The 15,761-nt window shown below is 36.7% G+C and overlaps 2 protein-coding genes across 2 annotated transcripts; both read left to right on the top strand.

Annotated features, from left to right (window-relative positions):
* Positions 1 to 6,633: 6,633 nt before the first annotated feature.
* Positions 6,634 to 7,587, top strand: LOC125348190 (olfactory receptor 6C2-like). Its single transcript, XM_048341225.1, has one exon. It carries the CDS (start codon positions 6,634 to 6,636, stop codon positions 7,585 to 7,587), a length of 954 nt encoding a protein of 317 aa, XP_048197182.1.
* A 5,927-nt stretch (positions 7,588 to 13,514) lies between these two features.
* On the top strand, positions 13,515 to 14,468 carry LOC125348186 (olfactory receptor 6C2-like). Its single transcript, XM_048341211.1, has one exon. The coding sequence runs from the start codon at positions 13,515 to 13,517 to the stop codon at positions 14,466 to 14,468; it is 954 nt and encodes a 317-aa protein (XP_048197168.1).
* Positions 14,469 to 15,761: the final 1,293 nt, after the last annotated feature.

Below are 15,761 nucleotides of genomic sequence, written 5' to 3'. Positions count from 1 at the left end.
CACCATCACAACTTTCCTCCTCCAGGGCCTGACTGATGACCCACAATTCAAAGCTGTGTTTTTCATCTTTCTGTGTCTCACCTACATAATGAGTGTAACTGGAAACCTCACCATCATCTCTCTCACCATTATGGATCCACAACTCAAAACTCCCATGTACTATTTCCTACAAAATTTCTCCTTCTTAGAAATTGCATTCACATCTGCTTGTGTTCCCAGATACTTGTACAACCTATCAACAGGGGACAACACATCACATATAGAAGTTGCTCTTCCCACATGATTGTGATTTCCATCAGCTGCATCTTCATCTATGTGAAACCTTCACTGAAGGATTCCATGGCAATCAACAAGGGTGTGTCTGTCCTCACCACCTCCATTGCTCCTAGAACCCCTTCATTTACACCTTAAGAAACAAGCAGGTGAAATAGACCTTCAATAATGCAACCAAAAGAATTTCACTTCTGTTAAGGAAGTAAGTAAATTTACCAGAAAAAAAAAACTTTTTGATGAGTTGTTTTTTTTAACAGAATAGCATTGGTTTCTATGCATGCATCTTTGAATTTTAACCTCATCCTTTCCTACCAATTTCAAGATCACTCAGGGATAAAAAAAAACACAATACACATACACAAGGAAATAACAGCACAACTTCATGTATCAATAATCCTTGGCAAAGCCACAAATAAAGTAAAACAAAACAAAAATCATATCATGTATTTTGATTTGATAATTTTGCTCATTGGAGAATATTCTTACTACCAGACCCACTTCAGGCATGGAAGATAGAGTAGAAAGCCCAGAAAACTCTGGTCTTCCCTCCACTCCTCACATTTTAGTTAGATTCCATCTCCCCCCAGTTAAATTGCCCAACATTGTAAAATTGAACAACAAATGTTGTCAGGGATGTAGGCAAAAAGAAATTTTATTGCACCATTTGTGGGAATGCAAACTAGTACAACCACTCTGAATGGAGGCCTGGTAGTTCCTCATAAACATAGACCTTCCCTACAACCCAGCCATACCACTCTTGGGCATTTACGGAGACTATCACAAGCCAGGATACCAAAAACACATTTCCACACCCATGTTCATTGCTGCACTATGCACAATAGCCAAGTTGTAGTAACATCCCACGTGCTACACAATAGATGAGTAGGCCCAAAAAATGTGGTACCTATACACAATGAAATTATACACAGCCTTTAGAAAGAATAATATTGTGTCATTTGCAGGGAAATGGATGAACTTAGAGCAAATCATGTTAAGTGAGATAAGACAAGCTCACAGAGATAAACAGTAAATGTTTTCTCTCAAATGCAGAAGCTAGATCTGAAATACACCAGGACATGATAAATTGTACAGGACTCTGGATGTTTACACATAGTAAGACCAAAGTAGAATACTTTTTATGTTTTTTTTAATTCCTTTAAGATGTTTCTTCATTTATATCTCTTCTGGAGGGTAAGGAAAGACACAGAAATGGAGACACAAAGGGTAAACAAATGCAGCACTGTTGCTTACATATGTTGAAAATGAACTATACAATTTGTGAGTGGGAAAGGAAGGGAAAAACAGAAAAAGCAAGGAAAGCAGTGACATTGTCCAAAAAGAAATGTACTCTTCATGTGACTTATGTAAGTCTAATCACTCTGTATGACACCCTGATAGTAACAATTTTAAAAATTCTTGCTGTATTATAATCTGTACAGGGACTAAGACAGGAAGATAGTGAGTTTCAAGCTCCCTTGAGCTTTGAGAACTTGTCTCAATAATATGTATATTATTAACATGTTCAGCATCTTAAGAATAGACAGCTGAATCCCACTGGATCACACCTGTAATTGTAGCTACTCAGGAGGCTGAGATCTGAGGATCAGAGTTTGTTGATAGTAGCCCAGGCAGAAAATTCTGTGAGACTGTTATCTCCATTAAATTACTCAGAAAAAGCCAGAAGTAGGGCTATGGCTCAAGTGGTAGAGTACTAGCCTTTCCAGCTAGCCTTTCAGAGACAGAGCCTAGGACTGGCAAAAAAAAAAAAAAAAAAAAAAAAAAGACTAAGCAATAAAAAATTTAAGTAACAAAAATATTTTATTAATATGTAACTTAGAGTTTACAAAGTTGAAGTATAATTAATAATTGTCGAATTAAATGATTTTTAGTAAAATTCACAAAATCTTGTTTATCACCATAAACTAACATGAGAACATTTTTGTTACTTCCAAAAGGCATCTTGTACTCATCAGGAATTACTCATCATTTATCTCTCTCCAGATTCTTTCACAGCCAGAAGCAAATATTCTTTCTGCTGTTGTTGATCAAGTCATAGTTTCAGTTGGACAAGAGAAATAAGTTTTGACATCTACTGAACTGCAGGTTCACTGTACCAAAGATAATTCCTGGCAAATTGTGAAACACAAATGACAGTAAATGGAAATCCCTAATTTAAAAAAGGGAGAGAGAAAGAGTAAGTGAGCTGATTGATTTAATCATTCTACTCTACATGCTTATAGCACAACTTATATTGTATGTGATAGCCACATAAAAGTAGGGGTGATTGAGTCTATAATGATATCAATATGAATGTAAGTTTATTAAATGAGCTTCAACCTTTTGTCTTATGTGTAAGATAAATTTATTTAACACATGATATTTTCATAAAGTAGAATTTACTGTAATTCTGTTCCAAGAGAATATATCAAAATTTGAAATCCAAAAGGATTATTTTCAAATCATATGGACTTTTAAGAGTCGGAGGTATTCTTGGGTAACAAACTTGAAATGTCAAAAATGTGAGCACATGTAAGCTGTGTTTCACCTCTCTTGAGAATGCCTAGTTTCTAAACTTAGGAATGTATGCTAGCATTATTAATTTTGACTAAAAAGCTTTTATAGTTGGCCTTATGAGGAGAAAATAATGAAAGTAGAACTGAATGGTAGTTTTGAAATAATAACATGGAATTTAGTCACTGCTAAACTGATAAAACAGGAAGAAGACAGATGATTTAGCTATCTTAAACACAGGAATGAGCGAAAAGGAACTGGACAAGATTTGTTTTTAATTAGGTTCTTAATGTTTTGCTAACAGTAGGTTTGCAATGCTCCTAGTGCTTTCTCCTGTCTCTACGGGCTGTGTTCCCATGGCTACTAAGGAAGACTGGGTTGCCTCCCAAGTTCATTAGTGATCTTTCAACCTAAGTTACCATCGACTCCTTTGTTTATTAACGTGGTTACAGATGTGGCAAATAATATAAATATTGACATTAAAATTAGAGATTCTTCTCACTAAGCAAAAGAAATCACAATACCCACTATTCCAAAGGTACCAAGAGCTCTGTGGACCCACTTTTCAATGATAGAAAGAAAACCAAAGCTGTTTCCTTGCCTGATTCATGATGGCTGTACATGGATGGGGAGAAATTGATGTAATCAATTAGAGAAAGAAATCTCAAGTAAAGGTATATTTCTAGGCTACTTGGAATCCTATCATGTTAGTATTCAATATAATATTCATTTAAATTTTTTCTCTAAGAATAATTGTAAACCACTAATAGAAAGATACAATTAACTGCCAGAAGTGTAAGTATAATAAATTCTATCATTTGTTGCATGTTTTGAGACTTGGGTTTCATGTCTTGAAAAAATAGATCTATCCAGATTGTTACAATTTAGAAAATGCATTCCAAAGATGATATTATTCAAGAATTACTTTAGAGTGTTTTTATGTTGAATAGTATATAGGCATTGATGCAATTATATTAAGTGAAAAATGAGTAAGAAGTTATTCAAAAGAAGCATAATTTCAGTGCTGTGAGGCTTTGGGAAATTAAGAAGTAGAAACCAATGGCCAAGTATGTGCATTTCTATTTCTAGAATTAAAGACTGAGGCACAAGAATGGAAGGTGAAAACAGAGAGTATTGGAGAGAATATTTCTGCAGAGAGATAATTGACATAAAGTACTTATTCTATACCTAGCATAACCCACAGATTCTCTTATGACAGCACACTAGCTTGTAAAGAATACATGAGAGAAATAAAACACAATATGAAGAGCAAAAATTTCATTTCTGAACTTTGCTTAAGGTGCATTTGGCTATATGATTGACACAACATATTTGGGAAATTGGAAATCATATTTGGAGTTCAAGAAAATACTACTCAAAGCAAGTTTATATGCTAAGACAAAAATGAATTCACAACAGCAAGAAAACTGAAACTCTTCACTCCTTTATAATCCACTCACTGGGAATGTGGCTTAGTGGTAGAGTGCTTGCCTCACATGCATAAAGCCCTAGGTTCAATTCCTCTATACCACATAATCAAAAAATGAATAAAATTAAAAATCAAACCACTGTATTCCACTTGGTATGAATTTGATATGATTTATTTGCTTTAATTAAAAGGCAAGCCATTAATTTGGTATTAATAAAAGTATACTACTAGCTTTCAAAACAAAAAGAAGTAAATGAATTCAAGCAACCCAATAAATTCAACCAACACAACAGACATCAGCAAGAAAGTCAGTGTCTAGAAATTACGAACTGGAAAGATGACAGGTAAAACATGTATGCAGCAATAAGGGAAATTGTGAGAGAATTATAACCATATTGCATAATTTAAAATGCTCATTGTAGACAGATATGATAGCTCATACCTATAATCTCAGGTATTCAGAGAGTAGGTGGGTTGTAATTTAAGCTCAAGGGCAGGAAGTCATCCAGAGCCCATCTCAACAAACGCTTCTATTACAAGCTATGTAGGAAGCAGAGCACCTAGGAAAAACTACAAGACCTCCCATGGGGGAAAGAAAAAACTTAACAAAAGTGCTGAGAGTCAAATGGTTTTTCACTTGAGGTAGTAACCTTCTTACCAAGTGTAGCACTTCAGCCACCAATACTGAGCACAGGTATCTCTCGCCTACATACAATACCACCTACTCAGGAGGCCAAAATCTGAGGTTCTTGTTCAAATCCAGGCCAAACAACAAATCCATAAGTCACTTCAATCCAACTAACCAGAAATATACTGGAAATGGAGCTTTGGTTTGAGTCAAAGCTCCTCTTCTAGCTTTTTGCTGTTTAATTGGAAATAAGTCTCACAGACTTAACCACCCTGGCTGTCTTAGAATTGCAATCTTAAGATTACCACCTCCTGAATTGTTAGGATTGTAGGTGTTAGCCACCAGCACTAGACTAGACCTCAACATCTTAAAGAATAGGTAAAGAGTTTGTAGAATAAAACTCAAAATATTTGTAAAATACTTGCATTTTATGATTGGCAAAATTTCAATAGAAAAAATTCAATGGGAAAAAAAATCAAGATTTAGCTTAAGCATTACACCTGTGTCTTAGGAAGAACACTTCATATCCCAAAAAACATTATCAGTAAATCCAAGCACAGATGGCTCACACACCTCTAATCTAGCAACTCAGAAAGCTGAGTTCTGAGGATCACAGTTCAAAGCCAGCCCAGGCAGGAAAGTCCATGAGGCTTTTTCATCCTATTAACCACCAAAAAAACTGAAAGTAGAGCTGTGGCTCAAGCAGAGAGTGGTAACTTTACACACCAAAAAGTTGTGGGACACAGCCCAAGCCCTCATTTCAAGCCCCAGGACCAGCATGAAACAAAAAGCTAGCCATTAGTTTGGGTTGGGAAAAAAATAAATTGAGTCGCTAATACATCTTCAATGGTACAGCACTTAGCATGCCCAGGAAATTGAAGTCAATTTCTGGTACCACAAAAAAAGACAACCCAGAAATGAAAACTTAAATGAGATGTTGGGGCAATGGTAATGAGAAGTAAGAGTAAGAAGTGACAATCTAGGAGGTGATCATCAGGAGAGTCAGCAGGATGATTTCCACCAAATACTTGGGACCTTGAGAGGATGTTTGGAAGTTCTAGCAGGGGAGCACAACTACCGAAGACTGGTCCTCCGCTATCAGGGATGGTCATCTTCTTCTAACAGCAGCACACAGCTTCAGGATGGACAAACATGAAGCCGTGAGGGAGGAAGGGAACACCCGCCCTGCCAGCCAGATCAGCCAAATCAACCTCGGCGATCACTGGGGTGACAGATGTCGCAGCCAGATCACCCTCACATCCCCCACCAAGTACTTGGACAAAAGATGGGAGGAAAGGGAAGAAATGGGAATGTAATGAAGGGGGTGAATTTGTTTTAAATTCACTGAGTACATATGCATTTCTGTGTTATCAACGTATGTTAAATCAAAAGCAAAATTAAATATATTGCATAATATAAAATATATGTGTATACTATATATTATACATGTACATTTTACAACATGTTCACTTCATATAATAGAGAAAACATATAGCATAATATATTGTATTATATTTTATGATGTAATGCATATGCATATTGGGTTACAATTATATAATGCATATATAACATGTTATATATATAAATTATAATAGATTACAATTTTGATGTTACCTTGAAATGAGAGCTATAAATTATAAAATCTAAACTGCTACTGTAATTGACAATGTGTGTAAATAGAACATTTTAATGCATGTGCTGTTATTTTCATAGTTTTCTTGCTATGTTTATTACCATTCCACCCAAATATCTGAATTTTCACTACAGACTGAGTAGAAGTCAGGAGTGGATGATGAGAAATCACACCATCACAACTTTCCTCCTCCTTGGCCTGACTGATGACCCACAACTCAAAGCTGTGCTTTTCATCTTTCTGTGTCTCACCTACATGCTGAGTATAACTGGAAACCTCACCATCATCTCTCTCACCATCATGGATCCACAACTGAAAACTCCCATGTACTATTTCCTACAAAATTTCTCCTTCTTAGAAATCGCATTCACATCTGCTTGTATTCCCAGATACTTGTACAGCCTATCAACAGGGGATAACACAATCACATATAACAATTGTGCCATTCAACTTTGTTTTGCAGATCTATTTGGTGTAACTGAATTCTTTCTGCTGGCCACCATGTCCTATGACCGCTATGTGGCCATCTGCAAACCCCTGCATTATGTGACCATCATGAACATCAGGGTCTGTAGGAGACTCGTGCTTTGTTGCTGGGCAGCTGGCTTATTGATCATATTCCCACCATTTACTCTTATCCTACATCTGAAATTCTGTGACTCCAAGGTTATTGACCATTTTGCCTGTGATGCATACCCCCTCTTGAAGATCTCATGCTCACAAACATGGCTCATAGAGCATATGCTCATTGTTTGTGCTGTGTTAATCTTTGTCATGACCCTATTATGTGTAGTTCTATCTTACATATGCATCATTAGGACCATTCTACAATTCCCTTCTGCCAAGCAAAAGAAAAAGGCCTTTTCCACTTGCTCTTCTCACATGATTGTGATTTCCATCACCTATGGCAGCTGCATCTTCATCTATGTGAAGCCTTCATCTAAGGATTCCATGGCAAGCAACAAGGCTGTGTCCATCCTTACCACCTCCATTGCTCCTATGCTGAACCCCTTCATTTACAGCTTGAGAAACAAGCAGGTGAAACAGGCCTTTAGTAACACAATCAAAAGAATTTCATTGTTGTTAAGAAAGAAAGGAAATTCACATCTGTAAAAAAATAAGTTTTGATGAAAATACTATTGTTTTATATGCCTTTATCTTTGCATTTGTACTTCATCCTTTCCTAGAAATTTCAAGACAACTCAGGAAAACAAAATCCACATCCAAAACACACATACACAAGGAAACAAGAGAATGACCTAGTGTATCAATAATCCTTAGAAAAACCACAAATAAAGTAAAATAAAACCAATAAATTCATCATGTATTTTGATTTGAGTACAAGTGCTTACTGGAGAATATTTTTAATACCTGATTACACTCAGGCACTGAGAATAGAACAGAAATCCCAAAGAACGCCAGTCCTTCTTCCATCGCTCACATTTTAGTGAGATCCATCTCACCCCAGTCACATTGGCCAATATGGTAAAAATCAGACAACAATTAACTTGGCAGGGATGTTGGGGGAAAGGAACCATATTGCACTGTTGTTGGAAATGTAAGCTACAACCTCTCTGGACAGCAGTTTTGAGGTTCCTCAAAAAAAACAAGTTAATATCTTCCTTTAACCAACATTACTACTCCTGGGAATCTATCCAGTACATCACAAGCCAGGATATCATAAAGACATTTGCACATCTGTGTTCATTGATGCACTATTCACAATAGCCAAGTTGTAGAAACAGCCTAGATGCCCTATAATAAATATTTGGTTCCAAAAATGTGGTACTTATACACAGTGGAACTTTACAAAACCTTTATAAATCATAAAAGTATGTCATTTGCAGGGAAATGGATGGACCTAGAACAAATCTGTCACAAGCCACTGCAACCAGGGGCAATACAATAACAAGAAACCATCAAAGAACTGAGGTTTTGGGAGGCCAGGGGATCCAAAGCGGTTCCTGCTGTCAGATGTGGGGACCCCATTAACAAGAGGTTTTATTGAGTTTAGTAGAGGGAAAGAGACTGGAGACACAGGCAAAGGTTAGGGTTCCAATCATTAACAGAGGCACAGTTTGTATGCAAGTGGAAGATGACTTCCTTCTCTTAGGAATAAAAGCTAAACAGTAAACAGTTTACAATTTGCATAAACCTTAGTCTATCCCCAAGCTCCTAGGCAGTTTAGAGTCAAATTAGCCCACACTCAGGATAAAAATCTGACCTCCTGTTAAGCCAGGACTGATTGATCTTTACAGGAAAGAGTTTCTGTTGGGAGAAGGCCTTTCAAAATCCTAAACCTTTGGGGTCTCACAGCTCTGTTTTTCAAGCTCTCCCACAAATCATGTTAAATGAGGTAAGGCAAAGAGAGCCAAAAGATGCATATCTCTCTCATATGGGGATGCTTGATCTAATACACAGTGGGACACAATAAATGATACACGACTCTAGACATTCCCAAACAGTGAGAAGAAAACACTTGGTGCATCAAACTATACAAAATAATACTTATTAAAAATGAATTCCAGGGGCTGGGGATATGGCCTAGTGGCAAGAGTGCCTGCTTCATATACATGAGGCCCTGGGTTCGATTCCCCAGCACCACATATACAGAAAATGGCCAGAAGCTGCGCTGTGGCTCAAGTGGCAGAGGGATAGCCTTGAGCAAAAAGAAGCCAGGGACAGTGCTCAGGCCCTGAGTCCAAGCCCCAGGACTGGCAAAAAAAAAAAAAAAAAATGAATTCCAGGAAAAGGAAACAAGAGGTTTTTCTTTCTTTTTTGTATTTTCTTTTTTTTTTCTTTTATCTTGTTTGCTCATTTTTATGTCTTTGGGAAAGTAAATGGAGGCACAGAAATGGAGGGATAAAGGACAAACAAATGCAGCAGTGGTACTCACTAGACACTATGTTGAAAATGAACTATATACAATTTGTAGGTAGATAGAAATGGGAGGGAAAAACTAGGAGAAAGTGAGGGAAGATGTAACATTGTCCATAAAGGAGTAGCCTCTTTACCTAACTTATATACCTCTAACTACCTCTGTACATCATTTTATAATAACAATTAAATAATTTTTCAATGCAATATTATAAACTGAGTAGAGGCTAAGGCACAAAGATTCTGAGTTTCAAGTTCCCTGGAGCTTCAAGACCTTGTCTCAATAACATTTATACTATTAATATACTGTACATCTTAAGAACAGGCAATCAAAATTTAAATAACAAAAAATATCTTATTTATATGTACCAGGCAAAAAAGTTGAAGTATAAATTATAATTGCCGGGGCTGGGGATATGGCCTAGTGGCAAGAGTGCTTGCCTTCTATACATGAAGCCCTGGTTTCAACTCCCCAGCACCACATATACAGAAAATGGCCAGAAGTGGTGCTGTGGCTCAAGTGGCAGAGTGCTAGCCTTGAGCAAAAAAAGAAGCGAGGGACAGTGCTCAGGCCCAGAGTCCAAGCCCCAGGACTGGCAAATAAATAAATAAATTATAATTGAACAATTTAATGATTTTTAGTAATATATGCGAAGTTATGTGTATCATCATAAAACTTTAGAACATTTTTATCACCCCAAAAAGAACCTTGTTCCCCTAGAAATTACTCATCATTTATTTATCTCTTTCCACATTTCTCCACAGTTGGAAATAGTACCATGGAATTTAGTCACTGTTAAACTGATAAATCAAGAAATGAGACATAGAGAATTTAGCTGTCTTTCAACATGGGAATGAAAAAAACAAAGTGGACTAGATTTGTTTTAATTAGGTTGTTAATGTTTCCCTAACAATCGGTTTGCAATGGTTCTAGTGCCTTCTTCTGTCTCTGCGGGCCCTGTTCCCATGGCTACTAAGGCAGACTGGGGTTTGCCCCAAGTTCATTTAGTGGTTTTTCACCTGAGTTACCATGGACTCCTTTCTTTATTAACTTGCATACAGATTTGGAAAACAATATAAATATGTAACTTATAATTTAACTATCTTCCCACTAAGCAAAAGAAATCACAACACCCACTATTCCAAAGGTACTATGAGCTCTGAGAACTCACTTTTTAATGATAGAAAGAAAAAGAAAGCTGTTTTCTTGCCTGACTGATGATAGTTCTACGTGGATGGAGAGAAGGTAGACATAAGCAATTAAAGAGAAAAATCTCAAGCAAAGGGTATATTCCTAGGCTACTGGAAATTGCATTATGTTAGTGTTCAACATAATATTCACCTTCAAATTATAGCTCTAAGAATAATTATAAACCACTAATAGAAAGATGTGATTAACTGACAGAATTGTAAGTAAAATAAACTCCATCATTTGTTACACCTTTTGGGACTTATGCTTTGAATAAATACATCTTTCCAGATCGTTACAATTTAGAAAAAGAATTCCTAAGATGATATTAATTCAAATATTATTTTGACTTTTTTGTTGTATAGTATATAGGCATTGATGCAATTATATTAAGCAAAAGAAATGAGTAAGAGTCTTTCAAAAGTAGCATAATTTGAGTGCTGTGAAACTTCAGGAAGTTAAAAATTAGAAACCAATAGCCAAGTATGTGTATTTTTAGTGGAGTTAGAAACTGATGCACATGAGTGGAAGCTGGAAGTACAGAATACTGAAGGGAATATTTCTACTGACACATAATTGACATGGGATGCTTATTTCTGTATCTCACATAAACCACAGATTCTCTAACTAGAGAATATTAGTTTGTGAAGAATACATGGGAAAAACAAAAATATAGTGTGAAGGTCAAAAGTTTCATTTCTGGGGCTGGGTATATGGCCTAGTAGAGAGAGTGCTTGCCTCATATACATGAGGCCCTGGGTTCGATTCCTCAGCACCATATATATAAAAAATAGCCAGAAGTAGCACTGTGGCTCAAGTGGCAGAGTGCTAGCCTTAAGCAAAAAGAAGCCAGGGAGAGTGCTCAGATCCTGAGTTCAAGACCCAGGACTGGCAAAAAAAAAAGTTTCATTTATGGTTTAGGGTACATTTGGTTATATGATTGACATTTCAAGGATATTTGAGAAATTGAAAATTATATTTGGAGTTCAAGAAAATACTGCTCAAAGCAAGTGCATATGTTAAGAAATAAATGAATTCAACCTGCTATCAACACAAAAGACATCACCAAGAAAATAAATTACAGATTGGAAAATATCACAGGTAAAACATATATGCAGCAATAAGGTAAGTTGTGAGAGAATTGTATCAATATTGCGTAGTTTAAAATGCCCATTGTAGACAGACATGATGGCTCCCATCCTTAATCTCACATATTCAGAAGACAGAGATTAAGATGATAGTATTTTAATCTGAAGGGAAGAAAGTTAGCCAGAGCACATCTCAACGAACCTGTGTAATGGTGAATGCCTCTGCTTCGAGCTATGTAGGAAACATAGCACCCAGGAAATAATACAAGACCTTGTGGTGGGAGGAGGGAAAACTAACACACAAAAAAAGTGTTGACAGTCATGGGTCAAGTGGTGTTTCACTTGAGGTGGTGCCTGCTTACCAAGTGCAACCTCTCAAACACCAATACTGAGCACCAGTGCGGTGATCTGAGGATCTTGGTTCAAAGACAGACCAAACAGGTATTCCATGAGACTCTTCAATCCAATGAAGCAGAAAGAATGCTAGAAGTGGAGGTTTGGTTTCAGCCCAAGTTCTACTTCCAGATTTTTACTGGCTGTTTGGAAATAGGAGCTACACAGACTTCCATGGATTAGCTTTCCTTTAAATGACACCCTTAAGATTGTAACCCCCGATTCGCTAGGGTTTCTGCATTAGCCACCACCACTAATTTAGATCTCAACATCTTACTAATATGTAAAGCATTTGTAGAATAAAACTGAAATTATTTGTAATATAATTGCATTTTATGAATAAAATTTTCATGGGAAAGATATATAGGCTAAAGAAAATTCAAGATTCAACTTAAGCATTCAGCTTCTGTCTTACTAAGAACACTTCATATCACAAAAAACATTAGCAGTCAAACCATGCGTAGAGTTCTGAGGATCACAGTACAAAGCCAAATCAGACAGGAAAGTCATTGAGACTCTTATCTCCAATTAACTACAAAAAACTGGAAGTAGAGCTGTGGCTCAATTGGAGAATGCTAACCCTACGCAAGGATCAGGGGCAGTGCACAGGACCTGAGTTTAAGCCCCAGGACCCACATAAAAGAAAAACTAGCAGTCAGTTTTGTTTGATAAAAATAAATTGGGGAGCTAAATGTGTCTCCAGTGGTACAGCACTTAGCATGCAAAGAACTTGGGGCCAATCCCTAGAAAGAAAACAAAACCTAGCACCAAAAATAAAATAGGATTTTGAATCAGTAGTAATGGGAAATAAATATAGGAGGTGACTATCTGGGAAGTAATCACCAGGAAGAGAGGAAAACAGGGAGATTCTGAGATGCAAATTAGACTGAAGGTCATTGCACAAGAACATAACATCAGCCTGATGAACCCACCTAATTCTGTGAAAAAAGATGGGAAAAACAGTAAAGAAATGGGAAGAAAATGGAGGAGGTGAACTGTTTAAAAATTCATTCTGTACACGTACATTTTCATTTAAGAAACGTGTTAATTCAAAACCTTAATCATATATATTGTACAATATATGTATACTATATTATATGTACATATATGTATAGATCATAATAAATATATGGCATAATATAATATGTAATACAATGTCTTCTATGTTATGATATTATACTATGGATTAGCATGTTATAAAATAATAGTAAAATTACTTGCAATATGTTCAAACATAATACTTATTATACTATAAGGTATAACATTATATACTTAAATTGTGGAATATGACATGGATACTTTATATTTTTAAATATACCTTGTGATGATAATTATGAATTGTAAAATTTAAAATTCTACTATAACTACTAACATATGTAATACAATGGTAATTTATGTGATGTTATTTTCATAGTTTTCTTGCTCTATTAATTACCGTTCCACACAAATATCTGAATTTTCACTACAGAATGAGTAGAAGTCAGGAGTGGATGATGAGAAATCACACCATCACAACTTTCCTCCTCCAGGGCCTGACTGATGACCCACAACTCAAGGTTGTGCTTTTCATCTTTCTGTGTCTCACCTACATGCTGAGTATAACTGGAAACCTCACCATCATCTCTCTCACCATTATGGATCCACAACTGAAAACTCCCATGTACTATTTCCTACAAAATTTCTCCTTCTTAGAAATCTCATTCACATCTGCTTGTATTCCCAGATACTTGTACAACCTATCAACAGGGGACAACACAATCACATATAACAATTGCATCACTGAAATTTTTTTTACTGATCTATTTGGTGTAACTGAATTCTTTCTGCTGGCCACCATGTCCCATGACCGCTATGTGGCCATCTGCAAACCCCTGCATTATGTGACCATCATGAACAACAGGATCTGCAGGAAATTCGTCCTTTGTTGCTGGGCTACTTGCTTGTTGATCATACTCCCACCGTTTAGCCTGGGCCTAAGTCTGGAATTCTGTGACTCTAATGTTATTGACCATTTTTTCTGCGATGCATACCCCCTCCTGAAGATCGCATGCTCAGAAACATGGCTCTTAGAGCAGATAGTAATAGTTGGATCTGTATTAACATTTGTCATGACTTTATTTTGTGTAGCTCTATCTTACATATGTATCATTAAGACTGTTCTACAATTCCCTTCAGCCAAGCAAAGGAAGAAGGCCTTTTCCACCTGCTCTTCCCACATGATCGTGATTTCCATCACCTATGGCAGCTGCATCTTCATCTATGTGAAGCCTTCATCCAAAGATTCCATGGCAATCAACAAGGGTGTGTCTGTCCTCACCACCTCTATAGCTCCTATGCTGAACCCCTTCATTTACACCTTGAGAAACAAGCAGGTGACACAGGCTTTCAATAACACAATCAAAAGGATCTCATTGTTGTTAAAGAACAAAGGAAATTCACCAATGTAAAATAACAACTTCAGATAAGTTTTGATGGAATCATTGGTTTCTCTAATTTTATCTTTGCATTTTGATCTCATACTTTCCTAGAAATTGCAAATGACTCAGAGAAAAAATCACAATACACATACACAATAAAATAAGCCAGGGCTGGGGATATGGCCTAGTGGCAAGAGTGCTTGCCTCATATACATGAAGCCCTAGGTTCAATTCCCCAGCACCACATATACAGAAAACGGCCAGATGTGGCTCTGTGGCTCAAGTGGCAGAGTGCTAGCCTTGAGCAAAAAGAAGCCAGGGCAGTGCTCAGGCCCTGAATCCAAGCCCCAGGACTGGCAAAAAAAAAGAAAGAAAATAAGCCGGTGTATCAGTAATGACCTAATGAATCAATAATCCTTGGTAAAATCATAAACAAAGTGAAACAAAACCAATAAGTTCATCATTTTTTGATTAGGGGAGTCATGATTATTGGAGAAAATTATTACCACTGCACACAACTTTAGCCACAGAGGATAGAATAGAAAGCCCAGAAAACTCTGGGGTTCTTCTTCCATTCCTCACATTTTCTTTTATTTTATTCTTTTATTTTATTGTAAAGGTGATGTAGAGAGGGTTACTACTACAAAAGTGAGGTAATGAACATATTTCCTTTTGAACAGTGTCACATACACATCCTTCATTCTCTCCCGGTCCCAAGTTATATAGTTCATTTCCAATATAATGTCTACTAGGTTTCATTCCTGAATTGGTTCAACCTTTGTCCCACCATTTCTGTGCTTCCTCTTCCCCTCCCCAAATCAGGTAAACTTATATACCAGAAAAAGGTTGCAGAAATCCAAAACAGTTATAAAAGGGAATAAAGTTAAGAGAAAAAGGAAAGGAAAACAAAACCAAAATAAAGAAGAGAGAACACTACAATGTAAAACCACTTGCTTCCATTTCTTGAACTTCATTTCTTTGTCTCTTTTTTTATTAATGCCAGTCCTGGGGCTTGAACTCGGGGCCTAAACACTGTCCCTGGTTTCTTTTTGCTCAAGGCTACCACTCTATCTCTTGAACCACAGCACCACTTCTGCCTTTTTCTTTTTACGTGGTGCTGAGGAATCAAAGCCAGGGTTTCATGCATGTTAGGCGAACACTCTACAGCTAAGCCTTATTCCCAGTCCCTATAAGCATCATTTTATAAGATCATATACACATAACTGTTGAGCCCTTGTGTTCCTCTCCTAAGAATATTCTCCTTTGTTCAAACTGTGTGAATGTTTTGACTGATGTTTAATCATGTCCAAGTGTCATTATTTA

Source organism: Perognathus longimembris, chromosome 1, assembly GCF_023159225.1.
Source record: "Perognathus longimembris pacificus isolate PPM17 chromosome 1, ASM2315922v1, whole genome shotgun sequence".
NCBI classification, from domain to species: Eukaryota; Metazoa; Chordata; class Mammalia; order Rodentia; family Heteromyidae; genus Perognathus; species Perognathus longimembris.
Note: the sequence above shows the minus strand (reverse complement) of the source record. Positions and strands in the feature narration are given on the sequence as shown.

Coding starts and splice junctions, on each gene's coding strand:
- LOC125348190 (XM_048341225.1), top strand. CDS start 6,634: ATGAGAAATCACACCATCACAACTTTCCTCCTCCTTGGCCTGACTGAT.
- LOC125348186 (XM_048341211.1), top strand. CDS start 13,515: ATGAGAAATCACACCATCACAACTTTCCTCCTCCAGGGCCTGACTGAT.